General features: G+C 39.3%; 1 protein-coding gene across 1 annotated transcript; it reads right to left on the bottom strand.

Annotated features, from left to right (window-relative positions):
- Nucleotides 1–441: 441 nt before the first annotated feature.
- rnd3b (Rho family GTPase 3b) lies at nucleotides 442–13,088 on the bottom strand. Its single transcript, XM_053496427.1, has 5 exons — nucleotides 12,657–13,088; nucleotides 12,105–12,192; nucleotides 6,191–6,300; nucleotides 1,313–1,441; nucleotides 442–1,222 (listed from the first exon to the last, which is right to left on the bottom strand). The coding sequence occupies exons 1-5, from the start codon at nucleotides 12,759–12,761 to the stop codon at nucleotides 977–979; spliced, it is 678 nt and encodes a 225-aa protein (XP_053352402.1). The 5' UTR covers nucleotides 12,762–13,088; the 3' UTR covers nucleotides 442–976.
- Nucleotides 13,089–24,764: the final 11,676 nt, after the last annotated feature.

The raw sequence follows: 24,764 nt of genomic DNA, 5'->3' as shown, positions 1-24,764 counted from the left end.
AAAGGGATGAAGAGGCAGAAATACGCTCTGGATAGGAAGCAAGATAATCATAGAGCATCATTCACACACGTTTACAGTTGGAGGAAATGTATAGTCACAAGTGAAGTCATAGAACCTGTGAGAACTCATGACTAAATGAGGGACTCTGGACCTGTGCAGCTGCAATGCTACAAGACCATGGCACCAAAATGACTTTAAATGAAACTAGGTAAAAGAATGTGTCCTTGTCTTAATCGTATTCTGATATAAAGCCTGTGATCATTTTACACTATAATCTAACATGATTTGATTATCATGTAAAACTGGTTGAGTAAATTAATGTCTGTTTTTCATTTCGAAGCAAACTGCAAAGTCCGTAGACTCATTAGGCCCAAGTATATATTCCTAGTTGCTCTTAGTTGGTGGGACAGGGTAACAGAGAGGACAGTTTATACACACACAGGAGGTTAAGATTTATTTATTGCTTCATGTTCATTTACAAAATTCCTCAGTTCTGAAAAGATTAAATGCAGTCCATCAAGTTCTGCTTTGGTCAAAGGTCACATCTGAGGTTAGTTTCACTAAAGTAAATTTAGATACGTCCATAAATTAGTTAGTTGAAAGAAAAACAGGATGTAGGGTCTAGCTCTGCTTCGAGTTCTTCTATAATTCTAGACCACTACAAAATGGTCCTTTCTCTTACGTGAAGCTAGCTTGATGTATGTGAATCCCCCACTTCCGTTGCTGCATACTGTATACTTAAAAGGGAAATCAGGTTTTGGCACAGCAATGAACACTTCATTAATTCAGGTCTTTCGTTTTCCAAGGTGACACTCCTTAAAGTGAATGGCGTATAGCGTAACCTTCTTGGAGAAGTCATTGAATTTGTATAAAGTGCAAAAAAACATTTCATGTTCATGTTTTCAATCCTGACGGAAAAAAAAAACAATCCAAGCAAAATACCAACGTACTGTATGTAAGAGTTTCTGTTGGTTCTTTACATGACCGAACAGGTCTTGGCTTTGCTCTTGAGCAGACATGGCATGGAATCATGCTCAGGTCTACTGGGCATGTGCGACGATCTCTTGGTGGCTCTGGACGACTTGTGACGCTTCACGTTTTGGCTGCTCTTGTTGACGCAGGCCAAAGCAGCCACGTGGAAAATGTCTCTCACGCTGTTCTCCGACTGCAGCGCCGAACACTCGATGTAAGGAGCGGAGATCTGCTTGGCCACGTTTGAGCCCTAAGACAAAAAAAGAGAATTAAATGATTAATCAACGTCTACATTACAGCCGTGGTATTATTTCTCAGGGTTTTTCCTTTTTTTCTTTACCTGATCGTAGGTCAGCGGCAGCTCGTTGGAGAGCTGTACAAAGGTCGCCAGGTCTGTGCGCAGGTCTGACTTGCAGCCAACCAGGAGTATTTTAGTGTTGGGACAGAATTCCTCGATCTCACCTTTCCACTGCAAAGAAATTCAAAACAAATATAAGAAAATTTTATCTTGTTTCAGTTGAATTGCTTGAATACACACATTCTTTTCAAGCTTAATAAACTGGTACAACCTCAAGACAGCAGGAACCCTACCGTTGGATGACCGTTATATTGTGAGGATGTTTACCGTCAGGACAGCGTTTTTTGGTGAGGTCTTTTTTTTTTAGAATGCCATTTAATAAAATGACTTTATGATAACCAATCAACAGCCCTAACACAATGTTGCAAATACAACCTCAAGTCTACAAAACTGTAACCTTCATTTGGAATTCTTGGACACAACAGCTTCCCACACACAGTGTGCGTATCTCATGTCACGCATGTCTTAGTGTTGTAAACTCTTTATTTTCTTTTAGAAATATTACCATGAGGTGCATATTACCTTGCATTAACTACTGTAACATGGTGTTTGGGACAGTATACGAGCATCAACTGCATGTTCCTCAGTGGCCCAGTGGTAAGATCGTATTGATATCAATGTTGTACTTGCAACATCGTGTTATGGGTGTTTTTTTTTCAATGTTTCAATTAGGGCTGAAACGATTCCTCGAGTAACTCGTTTACAAAAAATGACTGAGGCAAAATCTTCTGCCTCGAAGCTTCTTTTAATTCATTTTAAAATATTGCATTATGTTTTTGCGCAATTATTTGTTTGGCAGTAAACGCAGACGAAGAAAAAGCGCTTACGTCACCCACAAATGCGGAAGGAGACGCAAACAGTTAGCTGTGTAATGATTTGATGGAGCGCTCTGTTGCGGGCTGCAAAATGAAAAGGAGCGATAAAATTATCAGCGAACCAAGAAATAAAGAAACCAGCAAAAGAAAATGACAAAAAATTGTCAGTAAAGGCTTATGTTATGCCTTTTAAACTTTTAGTTCTAAAAGTTAAGTTGCACAACATAGTGTTTTAGTATAATGATTTATTTTAATGTGTGCCTTAGTTTTTTTGATATTTAAAGTCTTTTGAAAAACTTTTTTTTGTTTTGTTTTTGAATCTGAAAGAAGGATTTAAAATAAGCATGTATAGCTCTGTAATGCACGTAATTTATCTCAGTCAACTTTAAGCTATTCCTTGTATTGTGAATAATGACGATGTTAATTTTTGTTAAAATGCTGTATGCATTTAAAAAATAAAAGTAGATTTTTCTAAAAAGAAAACCAATTAATCTTTGTTCCTCTTCTATCTCTTACATCCAATTAATCGATTAGATGTTTGGTAGAATACTCAATTACTAAAATATCCGATAGCTACAGCCCTAGTTTCAATATTGACCTGACCTCATGTCATCAAAGTCATTCTAACTTTTAAAAACACAAAACAAAATTAATGTTGCCACATCGTTTCTACAACCGAAAATTGCTGCTAGGAATGATTTTCTCAGACTTTTCCCAGATCCAGAAAAACTGCTACAACAGAATGACCACAGATCTAATCAATCATTATTGCCTGGAGTAATTGCAACATTATTTTTATAGCACATACGGTCGGTTAACTGTACCGATAACACACTTTCAGGTCCTCATGAGATCAGTCACGCACCAGATATAATCATGTGTGCAGCAGATTCTATGGATGATATTTCTACGAAATCCCTCAACGCACCCACTAATACATAAACGCCAAATGGCTTCAGTTTATCGTCAAATGGCATTTGGTCCTCATTTAATGCAAAGTAGCTAAAGTGCTGGAGTTTCCTGGCATTTCTAAGCCAAAGCCGAGATCCTTTTGAATCCAACTGCCTTCAGAATCAACAAAAATTTTTCTTCACATGCAAACCATTTTCTTGACATTTGGCATGCCTTTAGCTTTACCCACAGAGCTGACCCTGAACTTTGCAAATGTTGTTGATCAAACGTGATAAAACAGACCCCTAAGGCCTCTACATACTTGCTGCAAAAAACAACATCTGGGAGGGCTGCGCAAAAAAAATAAATTAAACAAAAATTTTAAACCCCTAAAAACCCTCATATTCTCAGAGGTTTAATATCAGTAAGTGCTTCAGTACTGCAGGTGGTGATATTAAAATTTCATGGAAGTATAAACATTTGTAGAAAGACTGCTGTTCCTTCCCGTCATCCATCTTGGAATAAATAGATATAATTACGCCATATTGGCTGATTCAAGAAGTTTGACATTTATTGGTGGAGTTCATTCGTGGTCCTTAGTACCATGTCCACGACACAATGAGTGAAGCTTTTGAATGATGTCCGTCTCTTTGTAAACCACATCATATCAATTGTGTGAGCTTGGCTGAGGCTCAGTGAAAATGTTTCCATGACGACTAGAGGAAATAATCGGTATTAACTTTTTCTACATGTATTGATATTCATTTAACTATTACATAATGTACAGTAACTACACGCCGTTAGTCATAACAATGCTGAGATGATCTTCATTGTCGGGACAACGTCGCTTTTAAAACTTTCAAAAATGACTCTGATTGAAACACAACATGAACAATAAAAAAAATTTACGTTTATTTGGAGCATTTATGCCGACTGACATCAATTCGCACACACATCTGACCAAATCCATGATCTTTTAGGTTTCTAAAAAGGGTTTAGAATTCTGTTCGGAGACCGGACGGATGCACCAGCTTCCTGCACACAACGTGTGTATCTCATGTCACTTGTCTCTGTTAACATTTTCTTTCAAATGTATTAAATGAGAGGTACTCCACATGTCCCAAATTACTGTAATATGATGTGTTTGTGCAGCGTCCAAACTACAAAATAGAACTGATCTCAGACAACAGAAGGGCTTTTTTTTTTTTTTTAACCCTTTTGGCTGCTCTCCAATGTGATATTACAGTAAATTGCTGCTGTCTGGTATTTTCTGTGAAGTTCGTTGTTATGTACGTGCATTTAGTAGCATGTTCCCAAGCGGGAACGCAGTGTTCTCACTGCAGCGACTGGAATTTGACTCAAGTTGTTGATTTGGTATTAATATTGTTTTTAAGTTATTTTTTCTAGATTGTATTTGGACGTTTGTCCGATGTTATCCCATGCCAACTTTCAAAAACAACCCTATTCCAATGTTGTTAATGTCCGTAATGTTGCCAAATTAATGGTTTGACGTTTTATGCGTTCTGACGTGCTTTTCTGTTTATCAGAACAGTTGAGTTCATCACAGAGTGATTATTTGTGTTATCATAGTCACCTTGAATCAGACTGGCTCACCTTTACTCATCAACAAGACACAAAGACTCCCAGAACTGCTGTTCTACAATGTGCCGTGTTTGAAAATCTCAGGAGATCAGCCGTTTCTGAAATGCTCAGACCAGCCCATCTGGCAGCAACAACCCTGCCGAGGTCAAAGTCAACAAGGTCACATTTTTCCTCTTCCTGAACTTTTGAAGTGAACTTTAACTGAAGCTCTTGGCCTGATTATGCACTGCACTGCTGGTGAATTAAAAGTCCATTCTTTTTGTAAGCTTTATGTAAAAATGAATTGGTGGTAAAAGAAGTTGTTGTTTTAACTAACATTTTTTGTCATGTTTTAGGCGATGGTGCCACAGCGGTCGCACCTCTCTTAAAGGGGGGCAGGAGTAGCTTAGTGGTTAAGGCATTGGACTACTGATCAAAAGGTCCCAAAAGATTTAAACCTCACCCCCATCAGGTCGCTGATGTTGGGCCCTTGGGCAAAGCCCTTTACCCTCAGTTGCTTAGATGTAAAATGAGACAAAAATGCATAAGGGCATCTGACAAATGCCGTAAATGTTCTAGAAAAGTTCCTTATTCAGCTTTATCCTTGTCTCATGAAGTCCCTAAGTGACGTCTTATGTGACAATTTGTGTACCCATGGCACAATTTCCAAAATGGTAGTGTGTCTGAGTAGCACGTGACATTTTTTTAAACAAATGTAATATAAAACAAATAGAAATAAAAGAAAGTGAAATTTCCTTAAAATACAAAGTGATATTTTCTTTATAATAAAAAGGAATTATCACTGCGGCGTGTGTCACATAGGGCTTTCAACACAAACATTTTACACTAAAATTGCAACTCTTACAACGTGTTGCATGTGTTACGTCCCACATTATTTCCTTTAAAGAAGAAACTCTTATGGACTAAGATACCGGGAAATAACCCTATTATGTGATACCTAGTCGTTCCATGTTTACTATGAGTGTCCAAAAGAGCTGACTGGAAAGACAAGAATAAACTTTATGAGTGTGGTCTGTAATGACTCCACCACACTCCCGCTATCAAGGGTACCGGCTTCCTGTCTGTTTAAATCTTCATTTCCAACAAATTCCCTCTCTTAAAACATAAATAGAGCAGGACTGAAATCTTCGAGCGGTTCTCGTCCTACTCCTGACTCCACCGGCATCAAAGGTTAAAGGTCACACGGCTCTCGACCACAAAAATGCGCTGTATCTCTCAGTACCAATGTAAACATCTTGTCTCAGCCTATTTCCTTATGTGTGAACAGTATTTCAAAGCCTGGCTGGACCTCCCACACATTGCGTTCCCTTTCAGCTTGATACAACACCAGCACCCCCACCCCGCCACCCCCCACACACATCCACCACCACCCTAGTGTCTGGGCTGTTTTTCGCAAACCCACTTAACCCGCTAACACAAAACCCAGCCTTGTGAGAACGTTAATAGAAGCCACTGTCCTGCTCTGACTAAATCAGAGGCATGAAGAGTTCACTGTGTACAGACAAATCCACAAATGAATTGAATTCTGGCCGACACGCCACAATAGACCCACCTTCCTGAGCACGCTGTTCAGGGTTTCTGGCCGGCTGATGTCGAAACAGATGAGCACTGCATCGGCATCGGGGTATGAGAGAGGACGCACGTTGTCGTAGTATGGGGATCCTACAAAAAACAAAAAAGCGGGTTAGGTGAAAACTCTAAATCATTATGTTCATCATTATAGAGACAAAATATATACTAAAATACATACTTTTTCTCCATATTATACCCTTAAGGCTTTCAAAAACATTTTGATGATTCCAATTGCATTGGTTATATATACAGTTAGAAGTGAGCAACAGTCCAGTCCAGTCGCTGAGCAGTTTCAGAGGAATGTTTTTTTAGTTTGTTAAGCCACAGAAAGACCTTTAACTCATTCAAGCATCAAAAAGTAAGGCATGAACCAGTGAGGAACAGGTGCAGATGATGACAGATGATCAGGCTGGTCATTAGTATACTGCTGATGCTGAATGCTGATTGGGTGGAACAGACGAGAGGGGAAATGAGGTCGCTGCAGAATTGTTACCGTACATGCTGTAAACAACCAATATCTAAATTGTATCTTTAGGCACTTTGCAGCCTGTCGCAGTAAACATTTGTTTAGTGTGGCATATTTACTGTATCTATGAACATAAAAAAAGAACCAAACCATGTCTTTGCATTGGAGCACAGTTAAAACACTTTTCTCAAATGCTTTTCAGTTCAAAGATGCGCATTCCAATACTTTCATAAAACCAGAAAGTTAATTTAAGTTTAAAATACGGGTCTAAAATTACCAAAGGACTTTCAGAATGCTTCATAATAAACGAATTACACACGACACACACACTACCACATTTATTCCGAGAAGAAAATTTTGCCAGTAGAGCACATTTATTGTATGGAATATAATTTGATAAAGCTATTACACCGGGGAAATACTTGGATTTTTTTTTTATTTGCTAGATCTTCCCCTTTAGAGAGAGAGAGAGAGTGTGTGTGTGTGTGTGTGTGTGTGTGTGTTGAGAGAGTGCTCAGAGCTTCTGTGGACTTGAGGAATGAAGAAGTAGGAGGAAAAGTGACTCCATCACTGAACAAACTGCGAACCAGCATGTGACCATGAAATGCTATGTTGTACCGTACAATTATAAATGATCTGCATTGTTTGCCTGCTTCCAAACAGCACACGCAGCGAAGTAACAAAGGCACTCCTCCTCCTCACCAAAACATTCACTGCTGCCTTTTATTCCTATTGTCTATAACGATACTTTTTAAGCTTTTCATTGCAGTTCGATGTGGGATTTGTAACTTAAAACACAGAAACACCATCGGATCTCCTTACTGGTGTGAATTCAACCTCGAAACAAAGAAATGGAAATATTTATATTAATAAAAGGCTTCAGTTGTCCCAGTGATAAAGCTTGATTCGATTTATTATTATTTTTTTTTAAACAGTGTTTAACATTTTGTACCAAATCTACACTAATAGTTGCGTGATGCTGTGTTAACTGCTTCTTTCGACATGCAGTTCCGACATGTCTATGAGTTTCTCCCAGGGATGGGTAAAAGTTATCAGTGAGTCAGTGTTGGTTTCCATGGTGACAGACTGGCATCCTATCCAGGGCGTATTCCGACTTCAACCACGATGTTCCAGGGACAGACTCCAGATCCTGATCAGGATAACGTGCTAACTGAGGATGAATGAATGGATGAAAGTACAGAATCATGAACAAGGGGCTATTCTTTACATGCAGCGTGATACATAAGCCAGCGTACACATGTGTCATGCTCAGATCTTTCATGTTGCAATCTGGCAGACCACAACAAACATTATTGCTATTGCCAAGAGACAAAAATGGAAAGCGTGTCACAGCCTAAGGGTCATACTTCAAGTTGGATAAACTAGATCCCATTTTGTGAGTGAAATGTGTGTTACACTGAGACGAACTGTAATGTGATAAGATTAAAGCCAGTGTTCTTGGGATAAGCTCTGAGATTACCATGACTCTGTAACTAGTTATAATAAATGAAGGAATGGCATTGCATTACCCACACATGAGCCTTGAAACTCAGGGAACTCCTGTTCCACCATAATGGCCCCTGTATAACTTGATTAGCAACCAACGTTCATGTTAGTGTGAAAATATGTGGAAGCTAAAATCTAGGGAGTGTCTCTGAACGGTATGAGTAACACTTTTAACAAGGGTTTTTTTTTTTTTGTTGTTTTTTTTTAAATCTAATATTTTACAGTAAATCAAAACAACCACTTAAACTATATTCATCACATCATTTTAAGTCAAAACCACAACCACATAACAAGAAAAACCTCAATCGTTTACCGTCTACCTAAAGACTAACCCAAACAGATCCACAGGCAGACGTCAACAATGGAAGGCCTGTTTAACAAAACCAAATTATGACTTCACTTCCCAGACACGAACAAAGCGGGAATATCGAAAAGAGCCAGTCTGTAACCGAAAGAAATATTTTCGTAGCTAGTGCAATGGGTGGGGAACGGATTTAAGGTGTGAGAAAAGAGGGAAACTTGAATGTGGACACATTCCACAAACGTCATAGGAGCTTGTAGCTTTCTTCAAAGATCTTACAGTAATCCAGACTATTATTGCATGGTAGGGATATTTTCATCTTAAAAAAGCCTGGTATTGTTGTTATCATTGTTACTATAATTAATAAGAATTCGCATGCTGGCTAACTGTAAGGAGATTTTTTATGATGATGATGATGATGATGTCATGGGCGTTCAAAGCCAGACGTCAAAGTGAGTAAAACTGACCGTGGGTTTTGTATTCGCAGGAGATTCTTACTTGCTCACTAACTAACGGTGCGTGTTTCTGTGCTTATGTATGTGTAAGAGGGTGGATAGCACCAGAGCTCTGCAATTTAATCAAACTTTAGTTGGCCCGCAATAATTTATTGTTTCGAATCAGAATTGATTAGCACTTTTTTTTTATTATTATTTCGGTAACTCACAAATAGGAAACCAGAAAATACGAACGGCTTCAATCTACTCGCATTTTGCAGGAGTATTGTTTCTTCTTCTTTAAAGTTTGTGGGCAGGTTGGTGCAAGACCACCACCTGCTGGACTGGAGGGTTCGCAATAAAGATTGGCAGGAAAAATAAAAATTGTACAAACCATGACATTTAAACAATAACACAAGTTTCGCTGCATTTACATACTTATTAAATACTTTTAATAGCTGTTATTTTATGGTTCTTAAATTTTTGCAGAAGATTTTTCATCTTCCTATTCTATCCTATCTTCCTTTTAAGGTCACAAACAGTCTTAAGCAATTCATTGCTTATCATACTGTATATGGTCGTGTACTGTATGCCATCAATAAAATTAGAATTTGTTTTTAATACCTGTAAGAAAAACAGTCGCTTAAAATAAGTTTTAAAAAATAATAAACTTTACTGTTGTTAAATCAAACTTTAAATGTTTTTTTGGAAGAAAAAAAAAAGTATGATTCACAGCTCTAGTTGCCACACTCCTCTATGAATAAACCGTGACGCTGCTTATGAGGCAGTTTATGACGGCTTACAAATCTGATAAGCACGCCACAATGTACAATTCTTTCCTCAACGTTTTGGACGATCTTTGGACAAAGAGGAGAGAAACCGAGATCGTGACCTGCCTGACAAACCCATGCTTCTACAACATATGAATCATATTTACATCTACAACCTCTGCCCAGTGCCACCCACTGGGATGTCAAGTATCCCGTTTTTCCACACTAAATATTCTTTCTTTTCACGGTGGGATTTCCCTCTCAAGACAACATTGCACGAGTAATGTAGAAAGCACAGCATACAGTATGCAGGGACACTTCACTGGCAGTAAACTGGGTTAGCTATCTATTCTGGGAGATGACTCTGCTCTAGAAAGCTAGTTAGGGCCCCAAATGAGTGCAAACCATGGAGGTCAGGGCATCAGCATTTTGAGTCGGATTTATGAGTCATTTGTTTTTGCACCATATTACAAGTTTTTTTCTTTTTTTTTTAAAGAAAACTGAGGAAAAGGCTGTTGTTGCAATAGCAAGCGAGTCGATGAACAGCTGTTTTAAATCAACACGTTTTCTGGCTGCGTCTGCAAGTAGACGCCCCTGGAATGTCCTGGCAAATCTAAGGCAACCTAAATCTTAGCTCTGAACGTCTCATTGCAACACACGCTGCCAGACAGATTTGTCCAAAATCATCGCTCGAGCATTATTACCCCAGAGTAATGCACATCCTTCATAAAGCCTGGGTCTCCTCACACGGATGATGGAAGGCTAAAGACTGAGCATGCTCGTTGATCTCACTTCCTGAGTACTGCATATTGGAGTCCCCATTGGGGAGTTCAGAGAAACAGCAATCAGCTGGAGGTCACACATGGGAGGACCTCTGCGTATTAATTCAGGGCGAACAAGACTGGCACACAGCTGCAGGGGCCACTTCAATAACAGCGCGGTAATCACCTCCAGGCTTGAGCTTATGATCGTGCCTGATTTAAGGGGAATGTTAGAATGTAGGTGTTGTTCCTGGAGAATGTCTGTTTACACACATGTAACGTACACCACACAGGAAGATGGATGTTTGAACTACGCAGTGCACAGATGCTACACAATGGCTCTGACACTCACACAATGGCATTTTGTTTTTTTGCATTTACGTAAAGTGGAAGTAATAACTGATATATGGTGCATGCTGTTGTACAACAAGAACATAAACTGCAAGAAGCTTCATACATAATGGGTAAAAAATAAATAAATAAATAAATAAATTTTGTGAACACACTACATTATTTGGTACAACCTAGCGCAATTACCGACTGTGCTTTATTTTCAGATGCAACACCAAGGAGGAGTTTTCCTAGAATAAGGTTTTATATTAAATTTTCCTTGACTAAGGCATGTTTGGCTTTAATCAACCAATACAATCACTCAAGGCTACTCAGACGTTCTGGATTTCCCACACATGCTTGACGTATTGGAAACAGGGTGGAGGTTGGTAAGGAATATGATATTCTCATAACCTTTTGACAAACCCATCCTTATTCAAAGCTTCCAGCATTCCAAAGGAATAACATCATCCCTATCTGGGATCTCTATACTTCTCTTGAAACACCAGTGTTTTTTTTTTTGAAGACCCGTCAAATCCAAACCAATTTAATGCACTTAAAGAGAAATAAAACAAAAACATGAACTCAATTGTAACTACTATTTAGACCTGCAACTTTCTCACTCACAAAGGGTATTCAAGTCATAGAGGGACTTTTGATTGGGCCAAATAACAGAACACAGCCATGAAAATAAAACTTTCCTTTATTTCTTTAAATAATTCCCCGCTACACTAATACTTATTCCAGTGTTTTACTATTGCTTAGATATCATGCATGATCAGATTCCCAGCTTCACGTCTAAAACTCGTCCTCCCAGGAACTCCTTCAAAGGCTCAAACAGGTGGAAATGGCTTCGAGCACGGTCAGAACTGTACGGAGGATGTGGCTATAACTCCTAGCTGAGTCCTAGCTGTAACGTGCAAGTGGTGCTTGTGAATGATTACACAAGCTGGCAACAGGTTATCCGTAGATTTTCAACACGTTCTACTCGCTGAATGTTCACACATACTACTAACTTCAGCGGGCTCCGAGCCACTTCAGCTGGGATCGTCTTTTACGATCGTCTTTAAAACGTTTGCACGATTCAAGCAGTCTTATGTGCTTAAAGTGTTCTGTATATGTCCCTCACTTTTACGCCTTTATTCCTAAAAAAATTATCACATGTCCCCGTTTGACTTGAACACCCTTGTGTTACCTATTAACTTATAAACAATTCACTAAAATTCATTTAACATTTTACAAATCCATTAGTTTACATTGCTCTCTGCATATTTTGGGAATCCCCGTTTCAGAGCTATGCAATGATCTGGAAGCTAGTCGACTTACCAGATGTGTCCCAGAGGCTGAGCTCCACTCGCAGAGAGTCGATTTCAAAGCTGGCTGTGTAGTTCTCAAACACTGTCGGTACATATCTCTGGTCGGGAAAAAAATAAGTTGATTTGAGCATAAAGCAAACAGATTATAGCAGTGTCCTTTTAATGTGACTAATACTTTTCTACGCTAGTGTTATGCAGGGGGTTCCCAAACTTTGACAGCTTAACCCCTTAGACTAGGCTTGCATTATGTAATACCTTTGTATTTATAGTTTGTTTTTGTTTTTTAGATTTTTGTGTCATGGATGGAAAAACCTGTTTTAAGGTGATGAGAATAACACAGAGCTACTTAATGGCACGAATGCATTTAATAGAAAGTAAATTAAAACAAGACACAAAATAGATAGATAGATAGATAGATAGATAGATAGATAGATAGATAGATTTTTATTATTGTTTAATATATTATTCAATAACTACCATACAAACTTATTAGGACTTTTCATTTCCAAACCTTATAACAACTTACTCCACACACACACACACACAGTACACACACACACACCTCCGGAAAGCTGTCTTTGGCGAACACGCTGAGCAGGGCCGTTTTGCCGCACGCGCTGTCCCCCACCACCACCATCTTACACTTCACGTCCGCCGCGTGCTCCATCCCTCGCGCTCCGCTCGCTCGCTCGCTCGCTTCCTCCCTCGCGCCGCAACTTGTCTCAGCCGCTCTGTCTCAGTGCGCGCGAGCACGGTGCGACGGGACCGGGACTGCCCGAGCCATTCCACTCTCCGCGTCACTCCGCCTCACTGTACAGTCAGACCCCGCGCGCCGGTTTACATTCCTTCAAGTCTCTGTGCGGGGAATTAGGTGACGTCGTGAGCTAATCACGTGGTTATCCTACGGGTGCGATGCGCGCGCGGACAGGACACGGCGCAGAAGTACAAAGTATCTGTGTTTTCTCTCTGAAGTGTAGAGTCGTGCTCGCGCTCCGCTCCTGGGTTTTATACGGCTCTCTCTCCCACTCTCTCTCTCTCTCTCTCTCACACACACACACACACACACGGAGCCGCCCCTTAGCCTGCATGCTGTGCTCCCTTTCATCGCCTGTGTTACATTACACTAGCTCTGTAAGTCGTTCTCCCCAGGTGACAGGTCTTTTTCCAGGCCTGAGAAAGACTCACTCAGCTGGACTCATCACAGTCACACTGAACTCTATTTTGTAATAGTGATTCCTGCTAATATAAAAAGTTTGCACACCCTTGCCTTTGACATGAAAAGTGTCACAACAGAATGGTTTTGCTTTGAAAGAATTTTCCTGGATGGTGGCACAGTGGCTTAATGGTTAGAGCACGGCGTCTTGCACATTCAGGGTCCTGATTTGATTCCAAGGCAGGTTCGATTCCCGCCTATGTGCTTGGTGGGTTTCCTCTGGGGTACTCCGATTTACTTCCACAGTCTAAAGACATGTAGATTAGGCAAAGTGTGTGTGAATGATCATGTGAGTGCCCCCCCCCCCCCCCCCCCCCGACTGTGTATACAGGGTAAAGCAGTATAGACAATGCGTGAGTGAGTGACTTTTCCTGGTCCCTTGATAGTTGTTTAGGATTTAAACATTTGGTCAGGGTGACATACACTTTATTTCATTATGCATCTGAGCAGGTGAGGGTTAAGGGCCTTGCACAAGGGTTCAACAGTGATGGTGCTGCGTTTTAAACCTGGGACCTTCCAGACATAGAAGACCATGCTTCTAGACTGTTTTCTCTTCTGGCACCTACAGTAGGTAGTGGAATGAACTTTCTGTAGATGCCAGTCTAACCAGTGATGGGTTGGTACACCAACTAGGCGTGCCCCGCCACCTTGCGTCCTAAGTTCCCGGGGAATAAAGGCCCTATGCTCCATGCAACCCTACAGAGGATAAAATGATAGATTAATGGATGATACCAGATGTAGTTGAAATATTAATATATGTTAATATTTGTAAAGCTTTATTTTGTTTAAAAAATAGTCCACCCACAAGCATATTTCAGAGAGGTGGGAGGAAAACCACATAATCCCACACAGACACATGGAGAACACATCAACTGTGCTAGGCAAAAAAAAAAAAAAAGTGTGTTGAGAATAAGATATTAATAACACAATTCAAAACGAACATGATATAAAATGTAGAGTTGCATTTCCAGATGGTTTTTAAGCGTTCTGCTGTTTGTTTAACAAACCTTCCCCTTTTATTTGTCTTCCAATCTTAGTCATATCTGTCTTTCATTTATTTCTCATTTGTTGGTTTTGGTTGTTGGTTATGGTATCAATAAAACTTTGTGTTGTGTATCCGTTGGCTCTCTCACTGGTTTGTGGAGACAGTTTTACTTATTTTATTATATGCATTTACATATGACATGATTGCTTATAGTAGACCTGCTCGAAGGTTTTTAGGCTTTTAAAAAGATTCAAAAATAAGTATTTCATTCTTTTACCATCATGAACTGCTCAGCCAAATAAATAAATAAATAAATAAATAAAATAAAATCACCATCTGGATTTAACAAATAGGTAAGAGGCTTCCATTGGATAATTGCTGCAGTAAGTTCAGCTGGCATTAAGGTATTTAACCCTAACTGATGCAGTGAGTAGCTTCTCATTTCTTAAATAATCCTGTCAGAACGATATTTTCTGTGGTCGTGGCAGGGGGTGAAATTATTGGTCTGCATCAAGCAAAGAAAACAACTAAGGAGATTGATAAAACTACTAAAATTAAGTTAACTGTAAAGCGGATTATTAAAACCTGGAAGGATAGTGGGGATCCATCATCTTCGAGGGAGAAATGTGCAATAATAATATTTTTTTTTTAAAGTAGAATCCAAGGATATGTTTAATAATTTCCACATGAACAATACAAAGAGAACTCAAGGGATCGGACTAAACATCTACAGTATGTAGTCATGAGAATGGACTGTGGAGCTTTGGAAAAAGATTGTGTAGTCTGACAAGTCCCGATTTACCCAGTTCCAGACTAATGGGTGCATCAGAGTAAGAAGTTAAGCAGATGAAGTAATGCACCCATCATGTCTAGTGCCTACCGTACAAGCCTGTGGAGGCAGTGTTATGACCTGGAGTTGCTTCCAAGATGACAATGTCAGGATTCATCAGGCTCAAATTGTAAAAGAGTGGCTCAGGGTGCATGAGACATCATTTTCACACATGTATCATGGATTGTCCACCACGGTGTTCAGACCTTATAACCCCATTGAAAATCTTTGGGATGTGCTAGAGAAGACTTTACGCAGTGGTCAGACTCTCCCGTCAACAATACAAAATCTTGGAGGTAAATTAACGACTCTGGATGGAAATAAATGTTGTATCATTGCATAAGCTTTTCAATATGATGCCATGGCTGTGTCCAATTAAATATTACGCATGACATTTTTTTGAGATACCTAAGATGCATTTGTGTACATTAAAAAAGCATTTTAATAGCAATGCAAAATTTGGAGCTTGCTAATAAAAAGATAACTGCTTACAGGATACAGTACATGGTGTAACATGTAGGCTGTGTGTTGCAAACAGGGATTAAATGCTAAAATTACTGAAATGGAACTCATCATATTTTTATGTTTGAGCCAAAAATGGCTCAGATATTAGTCATGCTTGAGATAGAGCCTCAGCTGTGTGTTGTGATGGTGTTCAGGAAGCCGTGTTGGTATGAGTTATTGCACAGTGGTATGTGTTTTGCAGATAAAACTATCAGTGGGCACTGGATCATCGCTCATTCGCTATCAGGAAATGGAGACTATGTTCCTAAACCAACAACTGTGAATGAACAAAAACAACAACGATAAACGCTGTCACAAGAAAAGAAAGAGGGAAAAAAAACAGACTGTGTGTCATGCCACATTCCAAATCGTCTGAATATAAGGACAAATGTGGAGAGCTTCGCTTAAGGAGAGTTAAATCAATACAGTGATGAGGATAGTTTGTCTCTCTGCATGTGAACACAAAGTGGGGTAAAGCAGAAGGTGAAATGAGCATGTTTTGGCGCCGAACACACAGACGCAAGTCAGAAAGCCCAGGTATGTAGGTTAGAAGCACTTTCACAAACATAATATAATTGGATTCTGATGGTAATACAAAACAGCCAGTAAAACCACCAAAAATGACATTCTTTCTCTGAAAGGCTTGTTCAGATAAGCTTTAAATCACTTCTTTTTTACGCAAGTTGCATCATCTCGAAAATTCATGTTTTCAAAAAGGAAAACCGCTGAGCTTGCAGTGACGGGATGTACCGCGCCGCAACACAGTCTGTGATTCATCCAACCTCTTCCCGTTGCCTTATCATCACTGACAAAGGGAAGCAAGTAAGAAAGACATAGAGAGAGAGAGAGAAACTTCACAGTGAATGACTTCATCTTGACCCTGCTGTGAGGAGAATGTTAATTAGTCTCAGTGTTGTGAACAGGTATCTAAAGGTGAACACAGATGTGATGGCTGCAGGTTGTCACGCTGACATTCATCAGGAGGCGATGTACTCTATATGACCTCCTGGGTAACTCTTCAGCATAATGAATAGAAGAATCTACGCAAATGATAAAAAAAAAGAAGAAGAATCTACGCAATTGATAAAGGAAAAAAAAGTGACCACTTCAGGGCTATAAAAGATCATTTTGGTTTTTTTTTTACATCTTTAAAATTCCATTGTGTATTAATTAAATATTGACTATAAAATATGGTCACCTTGGCAACATTTCAGCAAAGACACAGAAGAGGACAGAGGCGATGCTGGATCATATCCAAAAACCAAGTTGGAGATCATTACCAACTCCATGACTCACACCCTGGTTTATTTTGTTAAGCTCTTCTATTGAAGGGCTTACCAGAAACCAGCACTCCTCAAAAAAAATAAATAAAAGCCAACTCTCCTTTTCACTTTAAAATCTGCCAAATACTGAGGATAAAATGCAAGATACATTATATTTAGCCTCATACAGTATGCTCCAATTACACTACATCATTTAAGTGTTAAGAATATACATGTTTTTCTGCGCTTCTATACACAATACCTGGCCAAAAAAAAAGAAAAGAAAAAAAGTTCCCATTTCAATAGGGTCGAATTATTTGCCTGTATCAAGCAGGAAAAACATTAGAATTACTGGAAGGAGGTAAGGAACCTTTTTATATCATCTTTGTGAATGAAATGTGGTCAATTACTGTATGAATGATCTTGATCTTTAAACACCTGGGGAAGTGGCATGGTAAAACATCAATGGGAGAAGTAATCAGGGATATGTTTCTTAATGAAAGCAAAGTGTCACAGGATCAGGACCAACCAGCCATGTAACCAAAGTAAAACCAATTGCTAGTCAATCTCATCAGAAAAAAAGGCTTTGACTTGCTAGGGAGGATAGAGATTGGACTTTGAAACGAGGGAAAAAGATCATGTGGTCTGATGAGTTCAGATTGACCCCATTCCAGAGTGATGGGCGCATCATGGTAAGAAGGTAAGCACATGTAGTGATACAGTGAACACTATGCATTATGGATGTATTGTACAAGCCTCTGTTATGATCTGGGGTTGCTTTAACATTATGCGGCAATAAAATGAAGTCAGCTGACGACCTGATTGTACTGAATGACCAGGTTATCGCATCTATGGAGTTTTTCTTCCCTGATGGCACGGCCATATTGAAGAAATGAATATGTGGAGGAGTGGTACTCGAAGCATGAAGAATCATTTTCACACATATTCTGGCACTAGATTGTGCACTGTGATCAAGATTCAGGACAAGATAGAGCCAAAAATAAAACTCACACCATATATACCGTATATAAAAGTTGTTCCAAAAAGTCGTTAGTTAAGATTCCAGAGCCTTGCATGGCCAGGAGCAAAACTGGATGTGCTGTCTGGGTGGAAGAGATGGCATTACTGTCTTGCTGTCAATCATCCTGGCATTAGCTGATCGGAATTGTTTATGTGCTCATATATGTGGAAGAGAACCCTGTGACGCCGCATGAACATCAGGTCGAAAAGATGCTGTTGGCTGACTTCATGTGTCTCGAGGGAAACACAGATTAGCCTTCACTCTCCCCTGTTGATAGATGTCATATGAGAAAGGAGAGCTGGCTGGGAGATGACAATTGGAAAGTAGCTAAATTGGTTGTCAGTCAATGGCCAAACTTTTTGTGAAAGTACCTGGGTTTTGGCCATCCTTAACGACGAAATGATTCAGACTCCAAACTGTAGCGAATGCTAGACGTCTGCCTTGTGAGACTAGATAAAGTTACATAGAAACTCATAGATCAAAGGATAAAGGGTTGGTTCTATATGTGATGAAAAGCATTTAGCTGCGCACAACATCTTGATATAGTCATTTACTGTACAGTACATTCATGTTGACCTTCATATAAACCATATATCGTTAAACCTCCACTTCTGCCTTTTTTCACTTTGCAAGCTAGTCAAACTCAAAACCTCATGAAGACGTATTCCACATATTTCAACGGTAATGTTGATTTTAAACCTGAAGTCCCTCGACACCCCTGTTTGACTCAGTCGGCAGCCGTCTGAAGGCACGGCCCAGAGCAGGAATGCTAGGAGGCTGGACAGGTGCCAGAGATGGCGGACTTTCTGTTCATGCTCCGTCACTCCATCCCACATGCACCCAAATGAAAACCAGCTTTCTGCTTACAAAGCTCTGAGCGCAAGTGCAAAAAAAAAAGGGTAGAAATTCAAATAAACAAGCGAGTTGTACAGAAACCCATAGCCCCAACCACTTTCCATAACCTCAGCTATGTGTAGCATTTTAATACACAAGGTGGCCCAGGATCATTTTTTTTGAATATACAACTAGACCATGGCTGTAGAGGGAAACTGTCAGGAGAACAAGAGAACAAAATCCTGGATATTAGGTTTGGTTTTGAAGGAGGAAAAGTGAAGCCCTGAAATTTGATGTTTATATACAGAGAAATAAAAAAAAAAATCAAAGTAATATTAAAAGCAAATGTGTGTTTGTGGGTCGCTTGTGGTTTTTAAGGTGTCTGTAGAAACAATGGTTCACAATCTGGTCCTGGTTTTTGGTCACCAACAAGACGTAATGCTAAACCAAAAGAGAGAGAGAGAGAGAGAGAGAGAGAGAGAGGGAAGGGGAGGTGGAATGATGGAGGTCATTCATCCCATGTGAAAACATATGGGTTTAATAACACATAAGCATAAGCGCGGGCACCAGCATTTATTCAAACAATAAAAGTGCCATTCCGATCCTCCACTATGCCACTAGGATATACAATAACAAACCTTGAAGACTGAGGAATTTAAATCTAAATACAGGCCTGGGATTTAGGTTTTTTTCCCCCATTACAAAGCAGAGCATTACCTGAAAAAAAAAAAAAAAAGCTGTACTGAGCTGATCTAGATTTCCCACTAGCCTTTCTTGAAATGTGCAGTTTTTTACTTTCTCACAGTTTTATGCAGAGCCCAGCCTGCTGTGATTTCTCAACAGGGGCGTACCTTAGCTAAGCTGCATGCTGAGGTCAAAGAAAGGGAATTGTGTTTGAACAAAGGCGAGACCGACACCATAACGGCTTCTCGGTAGCGAGTCAACCGCAGCTGTATCACAACAGCGCCTGTGTGTTTTTACATGATTGCATTTAGATTGCAGGTAATACCTTCAGAGATTATGTTACAACCTTCAATTACAACCAATCAGCACAGAGACAGTTTGCACATGCATTCACTCTTTGCTCCTGAAGGTGTTACGCAAAGGATGACATACAATTATATACCATTTTGAACAATGAAGCAAAACATGAACAATTGGACATTGTCACGTGGTTTTGCCATTCCCAGCTCAAATTCCTTTTCTTGTAGAAAACCATTAAAAAAAAAACCCACAGGATATCTTAGTTAAACTATATCTGATTTGTTTAAAGCAAACCAATAAAATAAAAACACCATAAGTGCAAGAGAAGAACAATTTTCAAAAGCGTTTTACTTTATTTTTTCAAAATCAAACAGGAAAGGACGTCCTTTTTAAAAAAAAAAAATTTAACACACTGTTTATAGTTATGTTTTTTTTTCTATTTACAGTTTATTTTCCCCTCATTTAATCATTGATCCTTGATATGGCTGGGGACGTTGTATGTAACTGACAAGTGGACACGCCAAAGACACCGTCCTCTCATTACCAGATATGATTTCTGTTATGTTATATATGGATTTGACTTGGAGGTGTTAAAAGAAGCAGTCGATTGTCAGCGGCTGTGTTTTGTGCACATCTACAAATCTGCATCTAAATGTATGCTCAATATATAAACACCTGTACCACCTACAGTATAGTGTAAATGCAACGTAATGTATCAACAACCTAAAGCCATAAATAATGCCATATAGGTCTAAATGAATATCCAATACATAATAAACTCATAGCATGTGTCAATGATTAATCAAAATATCAGCTAAACTCCAAATGCCTAATTGTGCATCCAATCGTTAGGAATAGCTGATGTTTTGAAAAAATATTACTTTTTTTTTGACACTTTTCAAAGAGAAGTAAGAAAAAAGACAGTGAGGGACATGATATGTCATACACAGTAAAAATACTGTGAGCAAAACAGACAGTGATTAAAATATGACTACCAAATTCTTACATGCTGAGAAATAAGTGTTACACCTTGGGGTGTGGTCCAAATAAATACCTTTACGTTTCATGTATCTCATAAATGCCTTGTTTCTGAGAGTCTCTAAATTAAAGGCTAGTCAGTCACACACTAAATCCATGTATCCTATACCAAGGTGGCAGTTCAGACATTTTCTAAAAAATACTGTAATTTAACGCAGTGCATATGGAAAACCAAAATGTGTCACCCCAAAAACACACCCTAGCTTGTTCCTGGGACACTCTTAGCTGCTCGCTAAATTCACGTCTACTAACTAAGGTGGGGGTTCACACATTTAACACTGTGAATGTATGCCAAAACCTGTACATTAAAAGTATATAACTGTGGATACTGATACTGCTAGAGCTTATATACAAAATGTACATTTCAAATGCTGCCTAAAATATCCTGGTATTTAGCTTTACGCGATGCCATTGTTCTCAGACATGCTGATGGTATGCATGAGCAAATAGTTAGACTTTATTCTCACAGTATACCATACACACATTCAATGTCCATCTACTGACATATTCTTCTGAACTATGAAGGAGCTCACAGAGGGAACTGGTGAAACTCCCAGTGCTCAGAAACAATGGTATGTCAAGCTGGCAAACCAACCTTGTAAGTAGCTGCTACATAAATGACAGATATATCTCCAGGGTGGGGTGTATCCATCATCCAATGTGCCGAGTGGCACATGGGCGGACCCTTTCATCTTTGTAGAATTCAAGACAGTAAGCTTGGAGACCAGGGGAAGAGGATTATTGTAGTTACTTTAAGAATTCTGAGTAATTGCTGCTACAAATAAAGGCATGGCTGGTATTTGTTTAATTAAATGTGGCATCTTCTATCTAAATGTGGATTTTCTATTAAATGGTGTCAACATAAACAGTCAAGACTACTGCCAGATTCTACAAGATGTGCATAATGCTCTCAGGAAGAAAAGGTATTTTTTTAATGACTAAAGGCATTCTGTTTTTGCAGGACAATGCACAACCTCATACCGCGCCACTTGCACATTACGGGAATTCAGCTGGGAACTATTGCCACATCAGTACCCCATACAGTCCTGACCATGGTCTAAGCCATTTCCACCGTTAAAAGAGTTCCTCGGGTGCCTGTGCTTCAGACACAAAGCAGGTAGTCTGATCATTGCACCGGCATACTAAAAATTTTCTACCTTGATGGTTTCCAAGCACTAGTGAAATGCTGAGAAGAGTGCATTGGTGTAGGTGGGGATTATATTGAGAAATAAAAGTCATAACTATCATCGGTTATTGTGCACAATCAATACTCCAAGTTTGACTTGAACAACCCTTATATTCACTGTATACTTTCTGATTTCTCAGTAAACGCCAGCTGTGTCAGGAGTTATTGGTTGGCAGCAGCACTCGGCAGGACGGTGGATTTTTACTAGATTCTGTAGCATATGCATTGCATTATTAAATTGTTCTAAGGCAATTGCACTCTTCTACGCCTTACATTGTACTGCTTTTGTTTGTAATGTTTGTTGCACAGAAAAGACCAGTGAAAAAGCTTTTCTTTATAATACACTACTGCACTATACAGGTATTGCTAGTAGAGGTGCCCTGATTTTTTGACCAGAGTTTTCCGAGTAACTAACACTTGTTAAAACACTTGAGCATGCACTTCTGGGAATGAGCATTGGGAATAAGTTCACCAACACTTCCTGGGAACTAGTTGCATATCCATCATGTTATTTGCCAGATGCTGAGTGTTACGTTCAAGCTTTCAGATGTCTCACTTCCCAGGAATGCTGATAAAGACAGATTCCAATCCATTGAGTTTGATTTCCTGCAAAGGCCTAATAAGATAATTTCTTACATTCAGCAAATGATGATGAAGCTGCGGAGATATGATTAATAGTCACGCTTATACACCACTGCTGCACTCTTAAAAGCAGTCAGCACTGATTAGCATGTTACTCCTCATGCAAATAAAAAAAAAAAAAAACATTCAAACCCAGCATACTCTGTAGAATATGGAAAATGACTGGCAGGAGGTTTCCTGTGTGCAATAATAATCCACAGAGGTCAAAGATATTAGTAGTGATCAATGTGTTGCTCAAGGGCACCACGATCATTATATCTACCATAAAGCTCAAAAAAATATGATACAAAAGAAACATGGTATAGGAAAGTGCAAGCAAAGAGGTTATTGATTGGCCACATAGGAATAAAAATATTGATCATATCATTGGTAATTGTGCCACCTGACTCATTTATGGTGCAAAAGACACCCTGTCTGAGATCTCCCACAGCCATCTGAGTAAATAGGTACTGACTCTTACCCCTATGATAGGAAAGACTATCTGTTCTCAATTGACTACCTGTCAAATTATCCAGGAACGCAGTGCTGTCCAGGACAACGTTACTTGCTGAACAAGTCTTTCTTTTCTTTCATTAGACACGGCGCTGAGGCCATTTCAGATAATGAGCCTGATGCAAGATGAAAAATTATCCCGCGACTTTAGATTCATTACATTAAAGTTAATTAAATGGGCATAAAACAAAACGTGTAATAAAAAGGCGTATAAAAAGTGGTGTCATCTAAATTACCAGGGATAATTTGATGCATGTGAAGGGCCAAGACGGAGTGGTTTTAAAATACCAGGCTGCAGTTGCAGGTAAAGTGCTTTACTGAAAGAAAGATTAAGAAGTTAAAAAACAGGTCGTGAGTCAGGTGATTTGGCAAAATAGAAGAATCCAAAAAACAAGCACGAAACTATATGGAGGACCAGAGCATCTTAATGAACTAGGTTATGACTCATAGGAAGCTAAATGATACTGAGTCATACTTGATTATTACATAAAATAAAGTGTTTTTGTGTACTATTTTTATTAAATACAGGTTAATGTGAAGATGACAATAATTATGTACTGTATGTAGGCTGGGTAGGTTACCTGGGCCAGGTTTGTAGGCCATGAAGCAATCCTGGAGCTGGAGTTTATTGTCTGTCTTCCACTGTCTTTACAGAGCTGTTACCCCTTTTCCACCAAGATGGTGCCAGAGCTAGTTTGGAAACTGTGTCCAATTTCAAACCAGTTCTTTGTTTTCCGACAGCAAAACCACCCTTGAACAGAAAAAAACGTTGATGATGGCACCAAGGCTTTGCTGGGCCACACCAAAGAACCGCTTACATCAGGGACTGGAGGTGGGATTATTAGGACCAATCAAACGTTCGTGACCACCATCTTTAAAAAATGGACTCATTTATGGTGCAATGGGCAGCTTAAATGCTTTCTAGTAATAATAACGCCAGAATAACTTCCCACACAACCATGTTTGCCATTGTTGTTGTTGTGTTTGCTGTTAGCATTTTTTGCTTCTAGCATTGGCGCTAGCACTTGTATTGTGGCTTAAATTGCTGCTGACATTGCCTGTAAAGTAGAGTACAGTGTTACTCTCTAGCCGATGAAAAAACAAAGTCAGTTCTTAGGAGGGTCGCTATCGACAGTTCTGCACTAGCACCAGAAATTAACTGCCATGTGGTTCATTTTGGTGGAAAAGTGGCTTTTGTCCGGTTTCCCCTCTGTTTTCGAATCACATCCTACTCTAAATTACTCATTGTTGTAAATAAACATTTGTATAGTGCTCTTTAAAGGACTGGCATGCTGTCTTTCTGCTTTAAGCCCACTGCTACTGGGATAGACTCACAATCTGTAACAATGATCAGGATCAACAGGATCCTGACGATGACTGAAAGAAGTACTGTTAGTTTGTCTGACATTTCAAATATACAGTAGTAAAGTAAGTCCAGTAAATATTTAAAGGACTGTACAGTACATGAGGTCAAATCAGAAGAAAAATCATGTAAAAATGTTCAGTAGTCTGCAAACGTTTTGGGACACCCTGCTCCCTTTATATTATGCTTACGAAGAATCAAAGTTTCTTGTATTTTTAAGGTAGTCTAGAGGACTATTAATGTAGAACTCTTTACGTTTTCTGAAAAATGTTACTGACTTTCATTTTTGTCTTTCATTTTCAGTCCAGTCTTTCTTC

This window comes from Clarias gariepinus, chromosome 5 (assembly GCF_024256425.1).
Source record: "Clarias gariepinus isolate MV-2021 ecotype Netherlands chromosome 5, CGAR_prim_01v2, whole genome shotgun sequence".
In the NCBI taxonomy this organism is placed as follows: Eukaryota; Metazoa; Chordata; class Actinopteri; order Siluriformes; family Clariidae; genus Clarias; species Clarias gariepinus.
Note: the sequence above shows the minus strand (reverse complement) of the source record. Positions and strands in the feature narration are given on the sequence as shown.